Raw genomic sequence first — 26,048 nt, 5'->3', positions numbered from 1 at the left:
TATGGTTGAATATAAACAGTGTAGTTATTCATTCCGTAAGGCAATCAAACAGACAAAATGTCAGTATAAAGACAAAGTGAAGTTGCAATTCAACGGCTCAGATACGAGACTTATATGGCAGGATCTACAGACAATCATGGACTACAAAGGGAAAACCAGCCAAATCACGGACACCGACGTCTTGCTTCCAGACAAGCTAAACACCTTCACCTATCACCGGACTACTCAACCCGGAACCTTAGAGGCTGCTGCCCTATATACTGTACATAGACATAGAACACTAGTCATTTTAATAATGTTTACGTACTGCTTTACTCATCACATATATGTTTATGCTGTATTTTAGTCAATGCCCCTCCGTCATTGCATGTCCTAATATTTATATATTTCTTTATTCCATTATTTTACTTTTAACTTTGTGTATTGTTGTGAGTTGTTAGATACTACTACACTGTTGGAGCTAGGAACACAAGCATTTCGCTACACCCGCAATAACATTTGCTGAATACGTGTATGTGACCAATAGCATTTGATTTGATTTATACTGCGACTAGCGATTGCGTCACATGCATCACACTGTTGGAGTCTACTCAACTTTGGTGAAATAATGTCCTCCTTCTCATGCAAATGGTTAAAAAAGAAAGTGTGTGTGTGTGTGTGTGTGTGTGTGTCAGGGTGTGTGTGCGTTCCTGTGTGGTCTAGCCGAGGGATTGAACCCCGCTCTCATTATTAGTGCGATGCTAACAGAGGCAGACGGCTCTATTAGTCAGAGCATTGTCTGACTGGACGACATCACTGCCCTGTTCAACACCACCACTCACATCAGAGCCAATCAGACGCACACACCCTCTGTGGGCTCAGTCCTCTAGAAAGATTTCTGAGAGAAACACCATGTAAGCTGTTACTATGCTACAAGTAGGCTACAGTATACAAGAGTCACCTGCTTGTTCCTGATCAAGTGTCAAATGGCACACTCCCTAACACCTCTACTACCCTCTCCTTCTCTCCCACCCTCCCTCTCGCCCTCCTCTCTCTCTCGCAGGAGTACGTGCTGGCCCATACTGAGATGCCCACGACTCTAGAGGGGGCAGAGGGAGCCATTAAGAAGCAGGAGGACTTCATGACCACCATGGACGCCAACGAGGAGAAGATCAATGCCGTGGTGGACACCGGACGCAGACTGGTCAGTGACAAAAACATCAACGCTGACCGCATCCAGGAGAAAGTGGACTCTATCGATGAGAGGTATTGAATGCTTTGTAAAAAGCGCTATACAAATATTCTGTATTTGGCTACCACAAAATCAGCCCCAGTTCTCCATCTTGTGAATGTGTTTTACTCCAGTGATAATTATGGCAGCGATGTTATGTGCTTAGATTAAACTGAATTACATGCATAAAATGAAGATTTACATGCATATAATAAATTGTATGTATAGCACTTGTCAGGTTTGCATAACATCATCTAGGAGTCTAATTAATGAAACCAATACACAAAAAATATGTGTCCGAGCCGTAACGTCTCTGTGCTAATTCATCACGTTTTAACCCCTGCCCTTCTGTTTGTGTAGACATCAGAAGAACCGCTTGGCGGCCAGTGAGCTTCTCTGTAAGCTGAAGGATAACAGAGACCTGCAGAAGTTCCTTCAGGACTGCCAAGAGGTGAGCTGCCACCTGCCCCCTACCAAACCCTTATGACTCACCCCTCACTTACTCCCCCCAGCCCCCCACTGCACAACACCCATATCTGCCAGCTAGGGCTACCCCCACACTTCATTCCCACACAAGGAAACCCGAACACCCACTGATTCCTCCCACCAGCTCTATAGAGTACAGTACTGTAGGTGGAATTTCTAAGTAATTGTGGATGGTGCCAAGCTGTGGTTGTGTGGATGAGTCTGTGTGTCCGTCTGTCTCACTGATTGGCTCTCTGGTGTGTGCAGCTGTCCCTGTGGATCAATGAGAAGATGCTCACGGCTCAGGACATGTCGTACGACGAAGCCAGGAACCTCCACAGCAAATGGCTCAAACACCAAGCCTTCATGGCCGAGCTTCAGTCAAACAAGGAGTGGCTGGACAAGATCGAGAAGGTCAGTGACTAAATGATGGCTGTCTGATCTTTTTGACAGTTTCGTTGCATGCCTTCTCCCTGTTTATGTTTCGTGAGTGTGCGTGGCCCTTAAGCTCTGTGTGCGTTTGTGTGTGGGTGTATTTCCCCTGTGTAAAGATGCTTATGCCCCCAAAACACTCCAGACTGTTGAGCACAGCCCTCTGTTGTGGATATTTTAGTACTAAATGCAGAGAGATTGAGTCATAACAACCACGTTGGCTATTATTATATTTGTGTTCAGTGGAATTAATTTCAAAACAAGCTTTCAACGGAATCAGCGTAATAAGCTCTGCAGACTAGAACTAGTAGTTTGAAAGTTCAGTATTGATGCTTGTATACATGAGTGATTGTGGGCAGAGTCACATTGCTCAGGTCAGATTGGAAGAATTTCCAGTGTCTTCCTTTCTGAATGATATTAGTGTAGATCTATTTATCTCCATTAATGTCCTAACATGGTTTTCTCCAACCCAATCCCAGGACGGGATGCAGCTGATAGCTGAGAAGCCGGAGACCGAGGCCATGGTGAAGGAAAAGCTGGCAGCGCTCCATAAGATGTGGGATGACCTTGAGTCCACCACCCAGACTAAGGCCAAGTGTCTGTTTGACGCCAACAAGGCCGAGCTGTTCACCCAGAGCTGTGCCGACCTGGACAAGTGGCTGGTGGGAGTGGATGGACAAATCCAATCAGATGACTACGGCAAAGATCTGACCAGCGTCAACATCCTGCTCAAGAAACAACAGGTATTGTATTTTTATTTTTTAGGTAAGAGTTATTTAACTAGGCAAGTCAGTTAAGAACAAATTATTACTTACAATGACGGCCTACCAAAAGGCAAAAGGCCTCCTGCGTGGATGGGGGCCTGGGATTTAAAAAATAAATACAATATAAATATAGGACAAAACACACATCACAACAAGAGAGACACAACACTACATAAAGAGAGACCTAAGACAACAGCATAACAAGGCAGGAAAACATGACAACACAGCATGGGAGCAACACAACATGACAACTACATGGTAGCAACGCAACATGGTAGCAGCACAAGAACATGGTACAAACATTATTGGGCAAAGTCAACAGCACAAAGGTCAAAAGGGTAGAGACAACAATACATCATGCAAAGCAGCCACAACTGTCAGTAAAAGTGTCCATGATTGAGTCTTTGAATGAAGAGATTGAGATAAAACTGTTCAGTTTGAGTTTGTTGCAGCTCGTTCCAGTCGCTAGCTGCAGCGAACTGAAAAGAGGAGCGACGCAGGGATGTGTGTGCTTTGGGGACCTTTAACAGAATGTGACTGGCAGAACAGGGGTTGTATGTGGAGAATGAGGGCTGTAGTAGATATCTCAGATAGGGAGGAGGGAGGCCTAAGAGGGTTTAAATAAATAAGCATCAACCAGTGGGTCTTGTGACAGGTTACAGAGATGACCAGTTTACATGAGAGTATAGAGTTCAGTGATGTGTCCTATAAGGGATATTGGTGGCAGATCTGATGGCCGAATGGTAAAGAACATCTAGCCGCTCAAGAGCACCCTTACCTGCCGATCTTAAATTATGTCTCCGTAATCTAGCATGGGTTGGATAGTCATCTGAATCAGGGCTAGTTTGGCAGCTGGGGTGAAAGAGGAGCGATTACGATAGCCTGCAGCTTTGATATGTGCTGAGCGAAGGACAGTGCACCATCTAGCTATACTCCCAAGTACGTGTATGAGGTGACTACTTCAAGCTCTAAACCCTCAGAGGTAGTAATAACACCTGTGGGAAGAGGGGCATTCTTCTTACCAAAACCACATGACCTTTGTTTTGGAGGTGTTCAGAACAAGGTTAAGGGTAGAGAAAGCTTGTTGGACTCTAAGAAAGCTTTGTTTGTAGAGCATTTAACACTGTATAAGACTGTATCATCTGTATATAAATGGATGAGAGAGCGTCTATGACAGATCTGGACAGGTCATTTCACTGAGCAGCCATTACAAACACATGCTGTAAAACAGTGATCACTAAGGTCATTACAGAAAACACCAGACTGATACACATCAGGATTATTTGTGAGGATAACATCGAGAAGAGTAGCCTTTTCTGGGTGTTTGGAGTCATACCTTGTGGGATTGGTGATAATCTGAGAAAGATTTAGGGAGTCCCTTTGCTTCAGAACTTGGTCAGGTGGTTTTAGTATGTCCCAGTTTAGGTCACCTAGTAGGACAAATTCAGACTTAGTGTAAGGGGCCAGGAGAGAGTTTAGGGCAGGTAGGGTACAGGCCGGTGCTGATGGAGGACGATAGCACCCAACAACAGTCAACAAAGAGCTATTTGAAAGTTGAATGCTTAAAACCAGCAAATCAAATTGTTTGGGGACAGACTTGGTAGAGACAACCGAGTACTGAAGGTGATCCTTGATAAAGATGGCCACTCCCTCACCTTTGGAAGAGCTGTCTTGACGAAAAAGGTTATAATCAGAAAGGTTATCCTCAGTATTCAAAACACTCATCCTTAACCACGTCTCAGTAATGACCAACACATCTGGATTGGAGCTGTGAACCCACACTTTCAGTTGATCCAAGCTTCTAATGTTAACATGCAGAAAACCCAGGCTTTTACGAGAGCAGAAATCAGTGAAGCAGATATCAGAGCACAAGTCAGAATTGGGGCTAGCAACTATAGATGGGCCAGGGTGTACATGCACATTTCCAGATATCATCAACAGTAATACAATCAAGGCACGGCATAGTACAGGGAGAGTTCATAGGACAGAGAGAGCTCTACAGTGCTGATTTATGACATCTGAATGTGCATCAGATGGCAACAAGATCATATTGTTCAGCAATTTCATCAGGTAACATGAATACAAAGCTGGCGAGAGGTGGTTAGACTAGGATGGGAGGCCAAAAGACTGTAACCAATAGAGTCAGAGTCCCGCGTGTGGAAACAAACAGTCTGTGGTTGTAGTCAAAGTTTGTAGTCAACAAAGTATGCACAATCAAAAAAAATATATATATAACGACTTGGGGCTAGCCATTTTAAGTTCAGAGTCACTCGCCCCAACGGTGCGCGTGAGCTGGAGGCGAGCGAAAGCTCGGTAGAGAGGGTTGAGTGTGGTGGGAGGTACCTGTACCAGACAGGGGGAGACAGGACAGGCCAGGGAGAACAGAGAGGGTTGAGTGTGGTGGGAGGTACCTGTACCAGACAGGGGGAGACAGGACAGGCCAGGGAGAACAGAGAGGGTTGAGTGTGGTGGGAGGTACCTGTACCAGACAGGGGGAGACAGGACAGGCCAGGGTGAACAGAGAGGGTTGAGTGTGGTGGGAGGTACCTGTACCAGACAGGGGGAGACAGGACAGGCCAGGGTGAACAGATCACCAGATGGAATCCAAGCAGCAGTGCAGCAGGTAACAGGAGTAGGTGTCACACCACCTTGGGAGAAGCTTTAATTTCTGGAGGCAGATTTCTTGTAGAACATGCCAGTGAATGGTCTTTGAACAGCAGGAGGGGGCTTCAGAGGACGCTTGTTGGGCCAAAAGCCCTTTTACGTCACACATTAGTGCTAATTGAATTTGTATCTGGTCTGTCCTTTCAAGCCTGGGAGCTCAGTTCCAGGTTGGAATGATGTCCTCAGGTCTCTGCTGTTTGTTGGCTAGAGCACCCTCTGTACAGCTTGGTACTGCTGGAGCTTGACATATTGTATGTCTCCCACGGGTGTGTTATGTCACCATATAGGACTGCGCTCTTTTCCTCTCCCTTTGATTGGTGTGTAGGTAAATGGTACATTTCTGTATAATTTTACATCGTGGTTTCATATTAGGTAAAAGTACAATGTCAGTAATTGACCTGAGGATAAGTTCACTTGCATAGCCAAACTACGAGTGAAATGTTAAGTCTGATATTAGGTTTTCTCTTTTCCTTTAATTAGGAAAATTGCAGCATAAGCTACACCGCAGACATATGCCGTGTTGGCTCAAGGTTTATTATATTATGCAGATAGTTTATTCGTACTAGCGAGTGGCGCTGTAGCGAGCAGACAAACCACGTTATGTAACAGCCCATGCTTCTCACATACACCCCCCCCCCATTATGTTATCTCTCCCTCGCCATGATGTGTGGAGGAGCCAGTTCTGTGTCTGTGAGATGTGTAGTGTGTGAGAGAGACAGAGTAAAACAGAGAGAGAAATGGAGCGGAACAGAGAGCACTTGGTAGAAATACAGTAGAGAATACTGATTGTATATTAGCAATTATAAACGCGGTGGTTTGAGCCCTGAATGCTGATTGGCTGACAGCCGTGGTATATCAGACCTTATACCACGGGTATGTCATAACATTTATATTTACTGCTCTAATTACGATGGTAACCAGTTTGTAATAGCAATAAGGCACCTCTGGGTTTTGGATAAGGGCTGTGTCCAGTCACTGCGTGATGCGTCGTGCCCAAGAACAGCCCTTAGGCGTGGTATATTGACCATATCCCACACCCCCTGTGCCTTATTGGTTATCTGTGTTATTAAAGATTGTGTACCCATGGTATCCTTTGTGTAACCCAGACCTAAAATGTGTGCATGTGAGAGAGGGAATGCATTTCCACTGTTTGTTCGATCTGCGAGAGAGAGACTGAAAACTCCTAGAGCACAAACGAGACGGAGAACTCTGGAACGCATGCTAGGGGGTCGACCAGAGAGGGAGCTAGAGAGAGCATGCTATGACTGTCTCTATCCTCTCTACTCCTCCTGGTGTGGCGTCCCTAGATGCTGGAGAGCCAGGTGGAGGTGCGTCAGAAGGAGGTGGAGGAGCTGCAGAGCCAGGCCCAGGTCCTCAGCCAGGAGGGGAAGGACACAGATGAGGTGGACGGCCAGCGCCGCATCGTGGAGAAGAAGTTCCAGCAGCTGCTAGACCCACTGAAGAAGAGGAAGGGAAACCTCATGGCCTCCCGCGAGATCCACCAGTTCAACAGAGACGTGGAGGATGAGATCGTAAGTACATTAAGCCTTTAATCATTCACCTTTAATTGTGTGTCTGTCTGTTTCTGTCTGTCTGATGCTGTGATCCATTTCTGTCTCTGTGTGTGTGTCTGCCTGTGTCTGTCTGTATGTGTGTATGTCTGCCTGTGTGTCTGTCTCAGTGTGGGCGTGCACATGTGTGTTTCAGAGAACGAGTAAAAGAGATGACGTACTGTATGCCTACTTATGCAAATGTTGATTGTATTTTTATGCAAATGTGAATAGGCTACAGTACGTTTGTGCTTGTGTGAAATCTCTGCCCTATGGTAGTGTGGAATGGCAGCAGAAGCTGAACAGCAGAGCAGTTTCCTTGTGTCTGAAGTGATTTAAGTGATAAAAATCACTATTTTGTATTTTTTTCTCCTCTTTTGAGGGAAGGCACCCACTAAGAGTAGCAGCAGGTGCATGCTTTCATAGCTGTGAGGGTTTGTTTATTATTGTAATGACTGTATTGACTCCTTTCATACAGGCAAGAAGGAGCAGGCCTCGTGTTTTGAAATGGGTTGGGTCTCTGAATAGAACTGATGTGTCTCATCTGTGTATGTCATCAACTGCATTTAAAATGCTTACCAAAAAAAAACGCTTTGCCCAAATCATGCTTTTCAAGTGGTTAGCTGTTGTTTAATTTCTGTCATTGCATTTGCTACATCAATGTATCAGTCTTCCGAAAATGATTCCTACCTATTTCTGTGTTTTCCTCTTAGCTCTGGGTTGAAGAGAGAATGCCACTGGCAACATCTACAGACCACGGAAACAACCTGCAAACAGTCCAATTACTCATCAAGAAAAACCAGGTAAGAAACAAACTCCCATCAGTTTGAACCTTGGAACAGTATGTCCATCCATAGAATATTAGTTCTTAGCATTTACAGTTACTACCATTAGAATCCAGTGACAGATCTATTTCTGTACCAGATAACCACTGTACTTTTAAATCAGCTGACATCATTCTGACCTGTTGCCCTTTGACCTCTCCCCCACCAGACCCTGCAAAAGGAGATCCAGGGCCACCAGCCGCGCTGTGACGACATCTTTGAGCGGAGTCATCAGGTGCTGAAGGATGACGACAACAGCCCCAGCGGCGAGGGGATCCGCCAGCGGCTGGCCGACCTGCGGCGCCTGTGGGCCCAGATCCTGGAGGAGACGGCCAAACGCCATGGACGCCTGGAGGAGGCCCACAAGGCCCAGCAGTACTACTTTGATGCTGCCGAGGCTGAGGCCTGGATGAGCGAGCAGGAGCTCTATATGATGTCAGAGGAGAAAGCCAAGGTGAGGGGTGCAGTGTGTCTGAAAGCTATAATTGCTATTCATAAGCAATCAGAATGGGGTTTGAATGTGAAGTAGGATGGTGACTGGACCTGATAGGATGAGTAGCAAGCCGTTAGAGATACAAAGTGGTTTTTGGTTAGGACTGGTGGGTTGTACTCCAGTATTTTGTTGTGATGGATCATTAGTAGGGGAAAAGTTGAATAGGAAATTGGGTTTGGTTTCAGGGCAAGCTGCTTTTTTGTAACAGGGCAAAGCTGCTGGATAGGAGGGCTGGTTGATACTGTACCAGGGGTATTGCTGCACTTGGTAGAGTTAGGTCTATGACCTTTGCCCAGTAAGATGTTGGTTTACCAGGCAGAAGTGGGTCATTGTCACGAGGAGAAATGAGGAAGTCAGTGGAGGGTGAAAGATGAGGGCAGTGACTTGGTCTAACAGGCTGAATCCCAATTCTTCCCCTTTTCCTTGATGCTCTGCCCTCCATTTGCATAAGTGTCCCAAAACTGAAGGAGTGAAAAATGTATAGGGTACAGGAGCTAATTAAGACCTCCGATAGCCTCTTCAACCAAGCCAGCAAGGTTGCAGGCTCCAGAGCTGTCCCAACAAAATACAAAATAGTTGAGAGGCGTACCTAATTATATGACACGCGTTTGTGTCTGATTCCAAGACTTGACACATAAAACAAACTGAGGGATTTGTTCATTTGAATTTCATTTTTGTTTTGTTATTTAAAAGTGGAACATGAATTGCATCATCCAAATCAGGAGTGTGTCCCGAACGTTGATGGGTTTAATTGATCCCTTCGCCACTCTCTGGAGTTTTGTTAGCAACACGTGACAATGGAGGGACGTCTGAGCGAGTTGGTTAAGGGCGAGGGGATGATTTGAGATTCAGCGAGGGCTGTGTGGTATTGGATGTGAAAGGTGAGTAGACAGAGAGAAGTCTTCCAGGCCATCATTCCATTTGTCCTTGACTCCTTAAGTCTCCTTCTACAGGCCTGGATCTCTGTGAGACTAGTCTATTTCTAGTCAATACTGTGCCCTCTACACTGATTGTATGTGCCTGTTCATACTCACTGTCTGCGTCTGTACCTTGACTCTGTCACTCTCTCTGTGTAGGATGAACAGAGCTCCGTGGCCATGCTGAAGAAGCACCAGATCCTGGAGCAGGCTGTGGAGGACTATGCTGAGACTGTCCACCAGCTCTCCAAGACCAGCAGGGGCCTGACTGCTGCCGGACACCCAGAAAGGTGAGGGGTCTCAGGGGCTTATCCTCAGGGTTAACAATCCCCTCCAGTGAAAATTGGAAGTTGAATCCATGGTCCTATTCACCAATTTCAGACTAAAGAACGTTAAAGGGATAGTTCATGATTTTGGCAATGAACTCGTGAATGCCATTTTTATGTCCAATGTGAAGGAAGTTAGAGGTGGTTTTGCTAGCCAATCCTAACTTGCATTAGTGCAATGACTGAACTTTTACAGGAGCTGTTCCCATTGACTTCCAGTCATTGCGCTGATGCTAGTTAGCAATTGCGTTTACGTTAGTTGGCAACTTCCTTCAAACTGTGCACTGAGACACAAAAATGGTACCCACGAGTTCATCTGATTCTAGGGAAGTAGATAAAGGGCTGCATTGCCAGAATTCCCAACTATCCCCTTAAGGGCTTAAACCCAGAGTGGTCAGTCAGTACCAGACAACTAACATTAGATCAGTGTAAGGTTAAGCTCCACTCCTGCTGAGTTGATGTAGGATTTAACCACGCAGAGGTTTATCACTTGACAGTTTAGCATCCCCGAAGATAGCGAGGATAGGATAATGTAGTTCCTACATTATCATCCACCCCCTCCCTTTCTGCCTCCTCCTCCCTCCTCCTGCTGTGTAGTGAACGGATCGGCATGCGTCAGTCCCAGGTGGATAAGCTGTACGCGGGGCTCAAGGACCTGTCGGAGGAGAGGAGGGGGAAGCTGGACGAGAGGTTCCGTCTTTTTCAGCTCAACAGGGAGGTGGATGATCTGGAGCAGTGGATCGCTGAAAGGGAGGTGGTGGCTGGGTCACATGAGCTGGGACAGGACTATGAACATGTCACGGTATGTAGTGCCACCCTGCCACCCATTTTCCCCTGTTGCCAGAGTATCCTGCGGAATATGTCCATTCAGACTTTGCTGTGATCATCTCCCTCTACAGATGCTTCAGGAGCGTTTCCGTGAGTTTGCTCGCGACACGGGCAACATTGGTCAAGAGCGTGTGGACACTGTCAACCAGCTGGCGGACGAACTCATCAACTCGGGCCACGCCGACGCGGCTACCATCGCCGAGTGGAAGGACGGGCTGAATGAGGCGTGGGCCGACCTGCTGGAGCTGATTGACACACGCACGCAGATCCTGGCGGCGTCCTTCGAGCTGCACAAGTTCTACCACGACGCCAAGGAAATCCTCAACCGCATCCTGGACAAACACAAGAAGCTGCCTGAGGAGCTGGGCCGGGACCAGAACACAGTGGAGACCCTGCAGAGGATGCACACCACCTTCGAACACGACATCCAAGCCCTGGGGACACAGGTATGACAATGACACCAGAGAGACGGAGCCAGTAGCCAGAAAGCCAAAATGCCTAAAACAGAGGTTGGACAACAGCCTTAACTAAATGTGCAGCTATAAGGTGAATCTCTCACAGATCATAGACGAGACTTCTCAACATTTGGTATCTGCCTACCCATATTTCTCCCTTTTCCTCCCCAGGTGAGGATGTTGCAGGAGGATGCTGTGCGCCTGCAGTCTGCCTATGCCGGAGACAAGGCTGATGACATCCAAAAGAGAGAGGGTGAGGTTTTGGAGGCCTGGAGAACACTGCTGGAGGCCTGTGACGGCCGCAGGGTCAGACTGCTCGACACCGGCGACAAGTTCCGTTTCTTCAGCATGGTCCGAGACCTCATGCTCTGGATGGAGGACGTCATCCGCCTCATCGAGGCGCAGGAGAAGCCCAGGTACCGTGAACCTGATGGGAAGCGGTTTTGCCTCAGGCTGGTTCTTTTAATAGTTTGGCATTATTGCAGTACACATTTTTTTCTCCTACCGACTCCCCAACAAAAGCCAGAAAAGAAGGTGTCAGTAATCTCTGTCGTTTTCTGTAAGCAGCTTTTGGTCTGCAGCTTACGCTGTAATCACACTTTCTCAGGTCTGGATTTATGTATCTAATCCTCAATGTTCTGATTGTTGTTATTTACAAAGTTATCCACACTAGCTCACCCCAAACAACCGTCTGTATGAGTGCTGTAGCTCTGGCACTGTAGTGTAGCCCAGGTTTTCAACTGAAGGCTCAGCTGAATGTATTGCCACCCACGGATGGTTCTTTTTATAACCACTGAAGATGCAGCTGCAGAAAATGGTGAATAGTCAGTGTATCAATACTCAATTAATGTCCCAGGATGTCTTCTCCTCTCAGGGAGAAAGCAGCACACCAAGCCCTTATCTGGCTCTGGTTTCAGCTGTAATTGTGATAATCACCAGGGTCGACAAGGCCTTCATTATCTGTGCCTCTCAGCTGAATCTCAGCCAGCAGCTTACCATGGAGACGGATGAAGAGGGAGAGAGGAAGAGAGAGGGGGAGAGAGATAGGAGGAGACAGAAATAGAAAAGATAAGAGACAGACAGACAGACATAAGGGGCTAATGATGATGTAAGGGGAAGTGGAAAAAAGATACTGGAGGAAAAGAAAGGGGGAAGAAAGATGGATGGCTAATGGGGTGAAGGGGGAAAAAAGCGGGTGGTCGAGGGGAATTGAAAGAGACTTGGTTTGTGTCAGCAATTGCATTGCTCTGTTTCCACTGTCCGAGAGAATGACACCCTATCCTGACTAGAGTAGACTAGTGTTTAGTTTGATAACAGCATGGTCCCAGGTACTCACCCTGGAACATCATTATGTTGAAGGCTGTAGTCCACTGAAATACGCTGGCTGTCAGCATCCTGTCTGGACTGTATGTACATGTGGTTTTAGAAAACATATGCTAGCATCGTAAGTAGCAACGTAAGCAGCATTTCTTGGGTAATTTAAACCCCAGGTAAGGACCTTGGTGTGTTCAGTGTGTGTAACTGGCTTATTGTTGTGTCTTCAAGGGACGTGTCGTCTGTGGAGCTCCTGATGAACAACCACCAGGGCATCAAGGCTGAGATCGACGCCCGTAACGACAGCTTTACCAACTGCATCGAGCTGGGCAAGTCCCTGTTGGCACGAAAACACTACGCATTAGAGGAGGTGAGAGGCCAACAATTTCATAACACCCTCACAGATTCGTACCTCCTTCTCTCCTCTGCTCTCTGTTTCTTTCTTCACCCCCATTCTCCTTCTTTCGGTCTCCGGACGGAAATGTGGCTCCCTCTGGTTTTGTGTTGCGTCATTAAATGTATGGTGTTTTTAGACTCGTTTAACTTAATTTCCTTCCATTTTCAGATCAAAGAGAAGTTACTACAGTTGACGGACAAGAGGAAAGACATGATTGACAAGTGGGAGGACAGATGGGAGTGGCTTAGATTGGGTAATTCTATCAAATCGTTTTCAGTCTGTTGCACAGTATTAGCTAAGAGTGGTGCCTTGGGGCTCACCGAGCATTATCCCACAGTCCCTTGGTATTTCCAGAGGTATCACCGTTACTTTTTTACTGCCGTGGTGTGTGATCTAGCTGTGTTTCTGCCCAGTTCTGGAGGTGCACCAGTTTGGAAGGGACGCGGGTGTGGCCGAGTCGTGGCTGCTGGGACAGGAGCCGTACCTGTCCAGCAGGGAGATGGGTCAGAACGTGGATGAAGTGGAGAAACTCATCAAGAGACACGAGGCCTTTGAGAAGTCAGCTGCCACCTGGGAAGAGCGGTTCTCTGCTCTGGAACGGCTGACTACGGTGAGAGGACGGGGGATGTTCACAACTCACTGGGCTGTCAGTTAAACCATTCATCTAATAACTCAATCAATTTTGTTTTTAAATAGATTAGACATCCATCTGCAATGCTCTCATCACATTTGTCTGTCAGTCAAATCGTGACGTAAGGGTCCAATGCAATGAAGTACCTTGCTGTGATTGTTTTCAATTAAAATGGTAAAAAAAAAAAAATTCAAATAGCTTCTTAGCTAAATGCAAATTCTCAAGCAAGAATTTTGCTAGGGCTGTCTGGGAGTGTTCTGAGAGAGGAGCCGAATGAGAAGCATGTGTAACCTGAACTAGCTGTTTGTCAGAGAGGAGGGCAAACTCTCTTTGTTATTGGTCTACGAATGTATACTGCTGGTGATGTCACCAGGCAGTTAAAAAAAATCCACCCAGCCAAACAAGCTGAAATTTCAGACGACATTTTCAAACAGTTCTTACACTAAAAGGGAATTACCGTCATTTTCACAATTTCGCAGTATACCGGTAATTACAACCTCATAGTGCAGAAATATATATAAAACAGAGAAAAATCATGTTTTTGACTGCACCTTTAATGAAATTACTTAAATGTTTAAATTTCAATTGGACAAATTCTGTTGGTCATTAATGATGTGTGTCTGTTTGTGATGCAGATGGAATTACTGGAAGTGAGAAGACAGCAAGAGGAGGAGGAGAGGAGGAGAAATCCCCCACCTGCAGAGACCCAGACGGACACTGCATCGCCACAGCAGAAGTACGATATGAGCCCGGAGCACCATACTGAAATAATGTGTTTGGTCTGTTTGTGTGTCTGCTCTGTGTCTATGTTTAGACTGAGCAGGCATGCTGTATTCTGGTGTTATGACTATCCCAGTGTGTTTATAAAGACTTAAGTACGGTGTTTGAGGCTGACAGTTTTCTGTGTGTGTTTATAGATACGGCAGTACAGCGTTGGAGACTGACTGTTGTCTCTATACTGTACGCTATGACTGTCCCAGTATGTTTATCCTGCACTATGTTTGAGACTTACTGTTGTGTCTCTGTGTGTTGTCCCTACAGGGAGGGTGAGCAAGTGTCTCTGAATGGACTGCCATCGGACCAGGACTCCCCTCGGGTTAGTTACCGCTCCCCAGCCTACCAAAAGTACACCAGCTTTCAAACCCGCAGGACTGGGACTGGGCGAGAAAGGCGGGCGGGCTGGACCGTGACCCCCCCAATGCCTCCCTTGCCCTTTGAACCCCCTGCCCCCACCACAGGGAGAGGACTGTACACCCCTCTACCCCTGACCCCCCCTCCCCACCACCACCAATTGTTCTGACAGTTAGTTAGTCACACTTATTCCTCATTTACCATTTAGCCGTATCCTAATTCCATTACAGGAGACTATACTAATTCTACCTTGATTATTCCTTTTTATTTTTTATTTGCTTAATGCATTTGAATGAAAATTAGCTTTGCTGATTGCAGTTTCATTTATTGTAGTTTTTATTCACCCAGTCTTATTTTATCATATGGATGTTGCAGGACTGAACATAGATGAACAGTAGCAGGGTACTAGATTTTTTTTGGGGGGGGCCAATCGTATAGTTATTTATGCTTTCATCTTTTTATCTTCATATTCCTACAAACCGACTGGTACCTTTTATTGATACTGATCGAACACTCCGCTGAGGACGGCTGATAAACGCTAGCTGCAGCTCACAGGAGGCTGGTGGCACCTTCATTTGGGAGAACGGGATCATGGTAATGACTGGAGCGGAATCAGTGGATTGGTATCAAATACATCAAACATGTAGTTTCCAGGTGTTTGATGACATTCCATTTGCTCCGTTCTGGCCGTTATTATGAGCCGTTCTCCCTTCAGCAGCCTCCACTGCTGCAGCTAAATACTGTAGTATTTACTGATTAGATGTAAGCTGGGCCGAGATCAAATGAGAAAGTAGAAAGAAGATTAAACCGTTTTTGAGTTAGGCAACCCTATTTCAAAAGCAGTACAACATTTCCTAATTGAACATTTTGAGATTTGAGCAAAAGATCATTTATTTAATTGTATTCACAGTAGATTGACATGATCTATTGACCTATTGACACCAGAGAAAGGCATAATGGGACACAGAAGCACTACAGCACTACGTAGTCTAGAATGAGAATGAGCACAGCGTGTGTGTGTGTGTGTGTGGGTGTGTATATACGTGTGTGTCCGTGGGAACAAAGAACACGCCCTCCTTGCCCCCCCCCCCCCCCCCCCACTCATATATTTTCTTTATATAAAACTTTTTTTCCCCTCTACTGTCAGGTTTTAGTCTTTATTCCCTATTTTTCCTCTCTCCTTTCTCTCTTCTCTCTTCTATCCCTGTTTTTCTTCTCTTCCGCCTCTCAGCCCAACACTCCTCTCCTCCTATCTCCATCCCTGATGATATTACTCTTTGTGTACGTTATTATTTACAAACTTACCATGTGGAACCTGAATAACTGACAGACAAAATACATGGCTTAATCGTTGCCTCAGTAATGCAGTTAAATCGTCTTCTTTAGTCTCAGGTTTCAAGTTGCCCCAGATCAAATCAACCAGGTCTCTTGCAAACTAGATTTTATCTCCATTACTTGCCTGAATAAATAAAGGTTAAATACAATTCAAGAGAATAGGAAATCAAAAGTAGTAAGTAGCTATCTGCCCCAGATATCCATCCATTTACATGACCTGCACATCCATACCACACGTTATACCACTGTCAGAAAGTACCATCTCAAATACCATTTCACTATGTATGATTCATTTCACTATGCTTCACCGTCGTAATTCTGTTTGTAGGGTTGTTCCAGTCATGGTGTGTGTGTGTGTAGAGGGGTGTAAGCACATTCCAATTTATTCCGGTCGTTGGGTCTCAGTAGTTATATGATACCTACCTTCTTGTTTCTCATATCATTCTTCATGTCAGCTCTGTGCATCAGATCTTCATTTTATTCCTGGTCATGTTGCACGTTGAATCATGTCAGCATCCCCAACCCACTAACGCACATTCCCCAATAAAACATTGTTAGAGTCAATCACTCCCCATGTATGTCCGGTTTTTGTTGTCCCTGTGCTGTCTACAAAATAACACTGTTTTTGTCCTCATGTCTTATGTTGGGTATATTGTTTTGCATGTCATTAACATGCTGGTTATCACCTTTCACTTTCAGTGCCCACTGTTTTTGTGTTTTTCTCTGTGTGTATTTTCTATGTTTTCATCCTGGGGTGGTTTTATACATATTGATGTACAATACTTTTTCAAATATTTTTTTGGTAACACATCACTTGACACCCAGTGTCATAACACGCAGTCATAATCATGGCATAATATGTCGTAACAGCTGACATAACTTGTCATAAGTGTTATGACCATATTATGACAGGTGATGTCAGCTGTGGTTATGGTTATGACCATGTCATAACATGTTATGACACTCGGTGTCAAGTAAAGTGTCATTGATTTTTCATACCCTTTTTTAAATGTAATTTTCTTGTAGATATCATTAATCCAGTAGACTTCTGACAATAAATCTCCAGTATTTTGCTTTTGTGTAAAAAGGTACCCATCCAAACTGAGAGATCAATGTTTGAGCAATTCTAAGTTTAGTGTTTTTAGTTCTGCAAAAGGGTCATTTCTAAGGGAACTACAGTTACTGCTATCAAAGTGATCCTCCTTCACAGTAATCAAACTTTGAGATGATCAGACTTCTTTCCGTATTTATGTGGAGGTAACTGGGTTCATATTATAAGCTTGGAGAGTATATTTGAGATAGAATGAGGGTGCAGATGTGACCATTGATAATGTGATTACCTATATGAGTGTTAGCCCAAGCGAAAACTATTTTAGCTTTTATCCTGAACATTTAACAAAGAGGTGGTGAGAAATATCAGTCCCATGTTGCACCAATCGAACGTTGCAAAACCTGGCAGCGATGCAGTCCTTCGTGTCCAGTATTGGTGGTCCAGCCGATGGCAGGATCTCTGTATAAGCATCCAGGATTTGTCCATCGCCTGGCAAGCTCTCAGTAAAAGTGTCCACGATTGGTCCAGCCTTGAAGAGCTCAGTAATGGGTAATAAGTGACAAATTGGAGTGGGTGTGTTGTGATAAAATCTTTTAACTGGCCAATTTTGCATTCCCCTTCATACCGTAAAATCAATAATGAGTTCAAGCAATTGTGTTAATTGTTTGGGATTTTATTTTGGACTTTATCTCCCTTTCGCTGGCTTTCTCTTTCTCTCCAACAATATTTTGTGTGGGTGTGGCAATGTGGTTTGCATGTCTTAACCCCTGATCTGTGCATGTCTTTGAAATGATCTCTCTCGCTGTCTCGGCTGGACTCCGGTCCCATTTTAACCAATCCCATAAACCAAAGCTCTTCTAAATCTGTATGGTCCCAGCTTTTCTCAGAATCTATATAAATTGATTTTGATCTGCAAAGTCTCCGCCTAACTGTGCTTAGATGGGTCTGAATCTGAGTTAGTCAAACAGTGAGTTAGTATAAGTGAGAGTGAATCCAACTGTGAGTTAGTGTAAGTGAGTCATTTTAGAGGCTGTTCGTCTCAAGATTCGGATGGAGTCATAGAGGTTCATGATGAATCAGTCGGATTGAGTCGTTTGATCCAGAGTCAAGTTAGTGTAGAAGTAAAAAAAATCAACTGTCCCAAGTAGATGGCATTCAATGTTGGAGAGATGGAGTGAGAGGGTTCGAGATAGGAGTCAGAAAGAGACTGAGATGGAGTTAAACACTTGATAAGTTTCACTCCAGGCACTGAACCTTAAAAGACCTGAGACACTGTGGGTGACGCAGAGATTGAGACATGATGTAAGAATAGCACAAACACTCAGTTCTGGGGTTCAGTGTCTGCCATTCATCTTTTGATGAAGCTGGGCTATAATTGTGAAATTCAGGCACGTTTAAAAATTTGATGCTGGTGTTATGGCATTGTTTTGATTTATACAAATACCTACCCAGAGGCTGTTTTACTCATCAAATGGAAATAAGGACACATATTGTGATGAACATATTTTGGGGGGTATCATTTACAGTAGAGTAGGCCTAGTCGTATAGAATACCCCTTTCTACTTAACTTTACTTGTCTTAAAGCCATTGTGATATAATATAGCAATCAAAGGGAAAGTACTGAATGTTTCTACACAGCCTCTGATCCTGCTATGCATGAAGCCAACTCTCTGATTTCCATCCCCACTGTGTGTTTTGTCTACCAAGCCCCAGCTTTCTCTAATACCAGTTTCTGTCTACCTCAGGACAATGGGGAAGGAAGTGACATTGTAAATGGGGTGGCGGAGCCCAGCCCAGGCGGGTCGCCCAGTGCAGCACGCAAAGGCATGCCCAGCCAGGCTGCCACGCTGCCGGCCAAGTCCCTGGACTCAACCCCAGTCAACCAGATGGAAGGCCTCCTGCACCGCAAACATGAGTGGGAGGGTCACAACAAGAAGGCATCCAGCAGGTACACACACACACACACAATTCACATACACTCCCCTTAGTATTTATTTGGACAGCGAAGCTAAATCTTTTAATTTGGCTCTAAACTCCAGCATTTTGGATTTGATAGGCGACAATACAGGATGCCACCTTTTATTTGAGGGTATTTTCATATCTGTTTCACGGTTTAGAAATGAAAGCACTTTATGTATCTAGTCCCCCCATTTTAAGGTGATACATAGTCAAATTCACTTATAGTGTATTAAATGTAGCCAAAAGTTTAGTATTTCGTCCCATATTCCTAGCACGCATTGACTACATTGAGCTTGTGACTCTACAAACTTGTTGGATGCATTTGCAGTTTATTTTGGTTGTGTTTCGGCTGTTTTGCCCAATATAAATGAATGGGTAAATAGTGTATTGTGTCATTTTTGAGTCGCTTATTGTAAATAAGAATGGAATATGTTTCTGAACACTTCTACATTAATGTGGATGCTACCATGGGGGCATGGTCTCTGCATCTAACGTTCTCACTCATCACTATTCACAAATCATTCATGATTATCCATAATCATAGTAGCATCCACATTAATGTAGAAGTGTTCAGAAACAAATTATTTTCTTATTTACAATAACATTTGTAATACATGATTTACCATTCATTTATATTGGGCACGACATAATAGGAAACACAACCAAAACAAACTGCAAATGCATCCAACAAGTTTGTAGAGTCACAAGCTTGATGTCATTGTGTGCTAGGAATATGGGAATAAATTCTAAGTGCATTTGTCCAAATATGCACCTTCAAATGAGGGAACTAGATACATAAAGCGCTTTAATTTCTAAACAGATATGAAAACACCCTACCATAAAAGGTGACATTGTGTCGCCTCATAAAACAATTGATCTCAAATCCAAAGCGCTGGAGTATAGAGCCAAATTAAACGTTTTCGCTTCACTGTCCAAATAAATACATAGGGGAGTTAACATGTATGCTTACTGGACATGTCCATGCATGCCAAATACTTTCCCCTTACAATAATGCCAACATTTTATTTAGCTGAACAGACTCTGATAACTGTGTTTCCTATGGTTTCAGATCCTGGCACAATGTGTATTGTGTGATCAACAACTGGGAAATGGGCTTCTACAAAGACATTAAGAGTGCCAGCCAGGGCATCCCCTATCACAGCGAGATCCCCATCAGCCTGAAGGACGCTGCATGTGAGATCGCCCTCGATTACAAGAAGAAGAAGCATGTGTTCAAACTGAAGTGAGCACTATTTGCTCTATAGCTCCCTATGTGTCTTGTATTATCAGAAGATGAGATCTTCCATACAGTACAGTAGTTAACTTGACTTATTACTCAAGTTTCTATTTTCCTTTTACAGAGCTACAGATGGGAATGAGTATCTCTTCCAAGCCAAAGATGACGTAAGCTTGCTTAGCTTTTAATTTGTACTTTGTGCATGAATGACAGAATATCTTCCTCCTGTGAATGTTGTGTATCCTTTGCTGTCTTTAGTCCTTGTCTCTTACGAGGATCACGTGGGTGTCTGAGTGTTGCTGTATTGACGTGATCTGTGTTGTGTGTCCTGATAAATCCTCGTCTGGGCCGCAGGAGGAGATGAACTCGTGGATGCAGGCCATCTCCAGTGCTGCGTCCTCTGATAAGACCGAGATGACCCCCAGCAGCCATAGCACCCCCGCATCCAGCCGAGCCCAGACCTTGCCCGCCTCTGTTGCCCTGGCAACCGAATCCAGCCCAGGCAAGCGCGAGAAGGACAAAGAAAAACGCTTCAGCCTTTTCAGCAAAAAGAAGTAGATCCTCTTCCCCAGCCCCTTCAATGCCATTCCTCTTCTCTCCCCTGCTCCTGTTCCTCTTAAAGCGAGACTCCAGCATGCAAGCTCAGAGCCAAAACTCCACACTCTGTGCCTAACAATCCAACAGCCGGGCTCAGAGGTCGACCACAGTATGGTGTTTTCTTTTTTAAGATAAGGAACACAAAAAAAATACAAACAATTATGTTAAGGTAGATTTGATGCTTTGGGCAGCTGCCATTGTAAACCATCCAGAAGTCGCCGCTGAAAAACAGGATAGGGTTTCTAGTTAAGATTTCTTTCTATTTTCTCTCTTTTCCTGCTTTCATCTCTGCTTTTCACTTGTTGTTAATTCCCAGTTCTTTTTGTAATTCTATGTAGTTTCTAGGGTCTGTCCTCAGTTTTGTGAGGCTATCATTGAAAGATGACTTGCATTCTTCTGCGGTTGAAAAGCAAAGTCAGCGGTGCTTTGAACTGTGTGTATAACTTGTGTATAACAAACTATTAAAAAAAAACATTTCATTTCACTTACTAATAACAAGCCCTACAACATTATAAGCTTCAATATAGTCTCACTTTTTTTCCAAAAACGTAGTATGACATTAATTTGAGTGAAAAGATCATATTGTAAAATGTAATCCTATACCTACTCGGGCTCAAGTAATTACTAAAACCAGTCAGAATGTTGGATATCCATGAAGAACTACAACACACATGAAGGTTTATTTCTGTCATTTTGTCATTTTTCAAAACATTATTAAACATTGTTTTCCTATGTATTTGAGTTGCATTATAATGTATGTTTAAAATATATTTAGTACAAAGTATAAAAATTAGATGTACAAAACAATAAACACTTTAAGCATTGTTGTTAAGTAGAAAAGTGGATTCTAAGGCAAATACTGGAATAAGGTTGCTTGCTTGTTGGCTATAGCACCGCATATTATCATTTTGCTACATTCTCTAGCTATTTGATAAATAGTGTGCATTTCTCTGTCACTGTAACTATTGTAATGAAATATTTCTTCATATTGCACAATCAATGCCACGATGGGAGAAAGCTTGTTTGCCATAGCGACGCCTCTAGGTATGTAGTTTAATATGGACCATTGTCACATGTAGATGGAACTGCACCCGTAGACTTTTGCCCTCTCTGTTAAATATGTGCAAATCCATTAAATTGCTTTTAAGATGATGTCTGTCTCTTGTGTTTTCAGTACTACAGCGTCACACCAAATCAGCAACAATTCCTCATGTCATTACTGCTTCTATACGATTGAATACATTTTCATGAAATCATGCCTCATTCAGTGCAAGCACTATGTTCTCATTCATTTAAAAAAAAACACTTACCAAGCAATTACAGAGCTATTACGATGTAACAATGAAATTAATGGCAGAATAAATCCTGTCTCCTTTGACTTCATTTAGGCAACAAAGATTTTTGACTGCCCCTAAATGTGTCCACCATCTAGTGGCGTTATGGAGATTTTGCAGCCAGTGTTGAACATTTCTGCAGAACGCATATCTCGTTCCCAGACACCTAGGCCTGGGTAAGAGGCTAGCAGAAAACTAAACAATATATCACTGGAAAAATACAAATACGCCATTTTAATTTGTTTTAATATGAGACGAAAGAACACTATGGGCAACAGTTTGTTAAAATGTTAAAACTCAAAATGGCATAGATTATTGAGATTACAGGTGGCCTGTTAAATTGACCACTTCTATCCCCTCTAAAAACATCAGGATTTAGGCTGGTCTGTTTTGGGGGATATGGGTGAAGCTTGCCTCTAAACGAATGTGAGAATACCGTGTTTGACCTTGCAAGACTATCTAGGGTGAAGCTTGAGAATCGTTTATGATTAAAACTGAGAGTAAAATAATCGGACCATAGTTCTTAACCATTTTACTTTAATTTAGAAATCCTTTCTTAGCAATGACCATGAATGAAAGGAGACCACAAAGAAGACTCAGTGTTTACAGATTATAATTTGGCTACTAAACATCAAAGTAACCCCATTGGCAGAGTTTTCTATCACCTCTGAGTAATCTAACAGCCAACCTGAGGGGACAGGAGTATGGGATATATATATAGATATATTTGTTTGTTTTTTAGATGATCAGATTAACTATGCTCCCGTATCTCTCGTATTGGGAGAGCGCAGAGACGTTCCGTCATCACTTCTATCACAAGAGGGCGCAAGAGTACCAGTAAACTGAGAACTCAGACTGCCCTTCACACAAGGACATTATACACTGAGTGTACAAAACATTAGGAACTGCTCTTTCCACGACAGACTGACCAGGTGAATCAAAGTGAAAGCTAAGATCCTTTATTAATGTCACATGTTAAATCCACTTCAAACAGTGTAGAGAAAGGGGAGACGGGTTAAAGAATACGTTTTACGCTTTGAGACAATTGAGACGTGGATTGTGTATGTATGCCATTCAGAGGGTGAATGGGCAAGACAAAAGATTGAAGTGGCTTTGAACAGGTATCGTAGTAGGTGCCAGGCGCACCGGTCAACAGTTTCCTGTGTGTATCGAGAATGGTCCACCACCTAAAGGACTTCCAGGCAACTTGACACAACTGTGGGACGCAATGGAGTCAACATGGGCCAGCATCCCTGTGGAATGCTTTCAACACCTTGTAAAGTCCATGCCCCGACGAATTGAGGCTGTTCTGGGGGCAAAAGGGGGTGCAATTCAATATTAGGAAGGTGTTCCTAATGTTTTGTACACTGTGTAGATAGGTCTGTTCTGTCAACCCTGACAACCAGGTACCTCCTGTCAATCAAAAATCTTGCACTGCTATCAAATCAAATCAAATTTATTTGTCACATACACATGGTTAGCAGATGTTAATGCGAGTGTAGCGAAATGCTTGTGCTTCTAGTTCCAACAATGCAGTAATAACCAACTACCAATACTACCTTATACACACAAGTGTAAAGGGATAAAGAATATGTACATAAAGATATATGAATGAGTGATGGTACAGAACGGCATAGGCAAGATGCAGTAGATGGTATTGAGTACAGTATATACATATGAGATGAGTAATGTAGGGTATGTAAACAAAGTGGCATAGATTAAAGTGGCTAGCGATACATGTATTACATAAAGATGCAGTCGATGATATAGAGAACAGTATATGCATATGAGATGATTAATGTAGGGTATGTAAACATTATATTAAGTAGCATTGTTTAAAGTGGCTAGTGATATATTTTACTTCAATTTCCATCAATTCCCATTAATAAAGTGGCTGGAGTTGAGTGAGTGTGTTGGCAGCAGCCACTCAATGTTAGTGGTGGCTGTTTAACAGTCTGATGACCTTGAGATAGAAGCTGTTTTTCAGTCTCTCGGTCCCTGCTTTGATGCACCTCTACTGACCTCGCCTTCTGGATGATAGCGGGGTGAACAGGCAGTGGCTTGGGTGGTTGTTGTCCTTGATGATCTTTATGGCCTTCCTGTGACATCGGGTGGTGTAGGTGTCCTGGAGGGCAGGTAGTTTGCCCCCGGTGATGCGTTGTGCAGACCTCACTACCCTCTGGAGAGCCTTATGGTTGTGAGCGGAGCAGTTTCCGTACCAGGCGGTGATACAGCCCGATAGGATGCTCTCGATTGTGCATCTGTAGAAGTTTGTGAGTGCTTTTGGTGACAAGCCGAATTGCTGTTTCCTGAAGTCCACAATCATCTCCTTTGTTTTGTTGACGTTGAGTGTGAGGTTATTTTCCTGACACCACACTCCGAGGGCCCTCACCTCCTCCCTGTAGGCCGTCTCGTCGTTGTTGGTAATCAAGCCTACCACTGCCTACCACTGATGATTGAGTTGGAGGCATGCATGGCCATCCAGTCATGGGTGAACAGGGAGTACAGGAGAGGGCTCAGAACGCATCCTTGTGGGGCCCCAGTGTTGAGGATCAGCGGGGTGGAAATGTTGTTACCTACCCTCACCACCTGGGGGCGGCCTGTCAGGAAGTCCAGTAGCCAGTTGCACAGGGTGGGGTCGAGACCCAAGAATACCCATTTGGATTCATGTGCTCAACAAATCAATACAGTTTGAAACTAGTTATCCACTGCATCAATTCAAACAGTGACATGCAATTACTTTGTGCATCTGTAGTATTTTTTATTTTACTAGTCACAAGGAATATGAGGCAGGATTCAAGACAGTAGTCTTGTCTAATACTTAATTAGATGCTTGATTGCACACAAATAGTGCATGAAATAAACCACAAACATAGAACATCTCTTATTTTTACAGAATCACCCAGCATGCCCTGGTTAGAGGAGTGAGGGAGGGGATTATGTATTATAACAAAGTAACATTAGGCCATCAACCAAATTATAAACCATAAGGAAGTATAACAAGTGCTTTGTCTCCCTCCCAGCACCATGACAACATGAACAGTTGTCATCGTTAGATTAAGCTTCGCAGTGATATAGAAGCTTATTCTGATGCTAAGGTCAGGCTGGTTGAGGCATAGTATGGTATATAGTCAGATCAGATTATAGGCACCCTTGATAAAGCCAAGAAAAAAGACTGTATACAATGAATAATAGCAATTGTATTAGTATAAAATAATATAATATAATTGTACCTTTTGTATCATACAATATAGCTCCGTATTTGTATTGTAATTATTTTATAGTATATTTTGCTCATCTTTATCAAGGGTGCCAATAATGGACCTTACTGTATATAGGTTATAGCCAGTTCCTTTTGTGCTTTATCCAATGCCTCTATCAATAATTGTCAGAGGAGTTGGCTAAGCACAAGCAGATCTTGGGTTGGGTGGAGCAGTAATACAAACCTCGAGCAGTTGCTATGTTGAGGAATCGGTAAGCCGCTAGAGTCCCATGGGAGTTGTCAGTCAAGGTCTTTGTGAACATGACTGTTAGTGTGCAAGAAGAATATTAATTCATCCAACTCCTCTCACTCGCAACATATTCACAGAGAGCCCTATATGAGGCCCTAAGAATGGCACGGTAGATTGCGCTGGCTCTCCAGTAAAGTCAATCACCGTTGTCTAAGGGGCTGTCTAAGGGGCTGGCAATGGCATGCTCTACTTAGCATTTGAGAACAATCTACATAACATCCATTCCAAGAGTCCAGCTTCCATCTAGAAAGACCTCTTGTTCCATATATAAACATGTAAGGGATTTTTTTTAAACCTTTACTTAACTAGGCAAGTCAGTTGAGAACAAATTCGTATTTACAATGACGGCCTACTGCCTTGTTTAGGGGCAGAATGACAGGTTTTTACCTTGTCAGCTTGGGGATTCAATCCAGCAACCTTTCTGTTACTGGCCCAACACTCTAACCACAAGGCTACCTGCCGCCCCAATCAAAGAGTGGCATATGAATAATAAGTAAGGGGTTATGGTTGTTCAACCTTTTACAGAAAATCTAGCATAGGCTACTGGTGTTCAGTTTTGAGAGCCATGGATCCAAGAGATATTCCGTTCTCGAATGCATCTGTGTATGATCTAAAGTATCAC

At 43.9% G+C, this 26,048-nt stretch overlaps 1 protein-coding gene across 2 annotated transcripts in view; it reads left to right on the top strand.

The window, feature by feature from the left end:
• The window catches only part of LOC124038318 (spectrin beta chain, non-erythrocytic 1), a 112,786-nt gene extending 91,054 nt beyond the window's left edge, over nucleotides 1–21,732 (top strand). For both annotated transcript variants that reach the window (XM_046354049.1, XM_046354048.1), the window contains 20 exons: nucleotides 1,043–1,245; nucleotides 1,571–1,661; nucleotides 1,943–2,089; nucleotides 2,587–2,850; nucleotides 6,843–7,067; nucleotides 7,799–7,888; nucleotides 8,079–8,363; nucleotides 9,479–9,609; nucleotides 10,243–10,447; nucleotides 10,545–10,919; nucleotides 11,100–11,344; nucleotides 12,474–12,612; nucleotides 12,808–12,892; nucleotides 13,053–13,249; nucleotides 13,906–14,006; nucleotides 14,312–14,366; nucleotides 18,533–18,735; nucleotides 19,816–19,989; nucleotides 20,108–20,150; nucleotides 20,338–21,732. In XM_046354049.1, the coding sequence (XP_046210005.1) occupies nucleotides 1,043–1,245; nucleotides 1,571–1,661; nucleotides 1,943–2,089; nucleotides 2,587–2,850; nucleotides 6,843–7,067; nucleotides 7,799–7,888; nucleotides 8,079–8,363; nucleotides 9,479–9,609; nucleotides 10,243–10,447; nucleotides 10,545–10,919; nucleotides 11,100–11,344; nucleotides 12,474–12,612; nucleotides 12,808–12,892; nucleotides 13,053–13,249; nucleotides 13,906–14,006; nucleotides 14,312–14,366; nucleotides 18,533–18,735; nucleotides 19,816–19,989; nucleotides 20,108–20,150; nucleotides 20,338–20,541 (3,462 nt within the window). In that variant the 3' untranslated portion in view covers nucleotides 20,542–21,732. The remainder of the gene's footprint in view (nucleotides 1–1,042; nucleotides 1,246–1,570; nucleotides 1,662–1,942; nucleotides 2,090–2,586; nucleotides 2,851–6,842; nucleotides 7,068–7,798; nucleotides 7,889–8,078; nucleotides 8,364–9,478; nucleotides 9,610–10,242; nucleotides 10,448–10,544; nucleotides 10,920–11,099; nucleotides 11,345–12,473; nucleotides 12,613–12,807; nucleotides 12,893–13,052; nucleotides 13,250–13,905; nucleotides 14,007–14,311; nucleotides 14,367–18,532; nucleotides 18,736–19,815; nucleotides 19,990–20,107; nucleotides 20,151–20,337) is intronic.
• Nucleotides 21,733–26,048: the final 4,316 nt, after the last annotated feature.

The sequence above is a fragment of the Oncorhynchus gorbuscha genome, linkage group LG06, assembly GCF_021184085.1.
Source record: "Oncorhynchus gorbuscha isolate QuinsamMale2020 ecotype Even-year linkage group LG06, OgorEven_v1.0, whole genome shotgun sequence".
Classification (NCBI taxonomy): Eukaryota; Metazoa; Chordata; class Actinopteri; order Salmoniformes; family Salmonidae; genus Oncorhynchus; species Oncorhynchus gorbuscha.
Note: the sequence above shows the minus strand (reverse complement) of the source record. Positions and strands in the feature narration are given on the sequence as shown.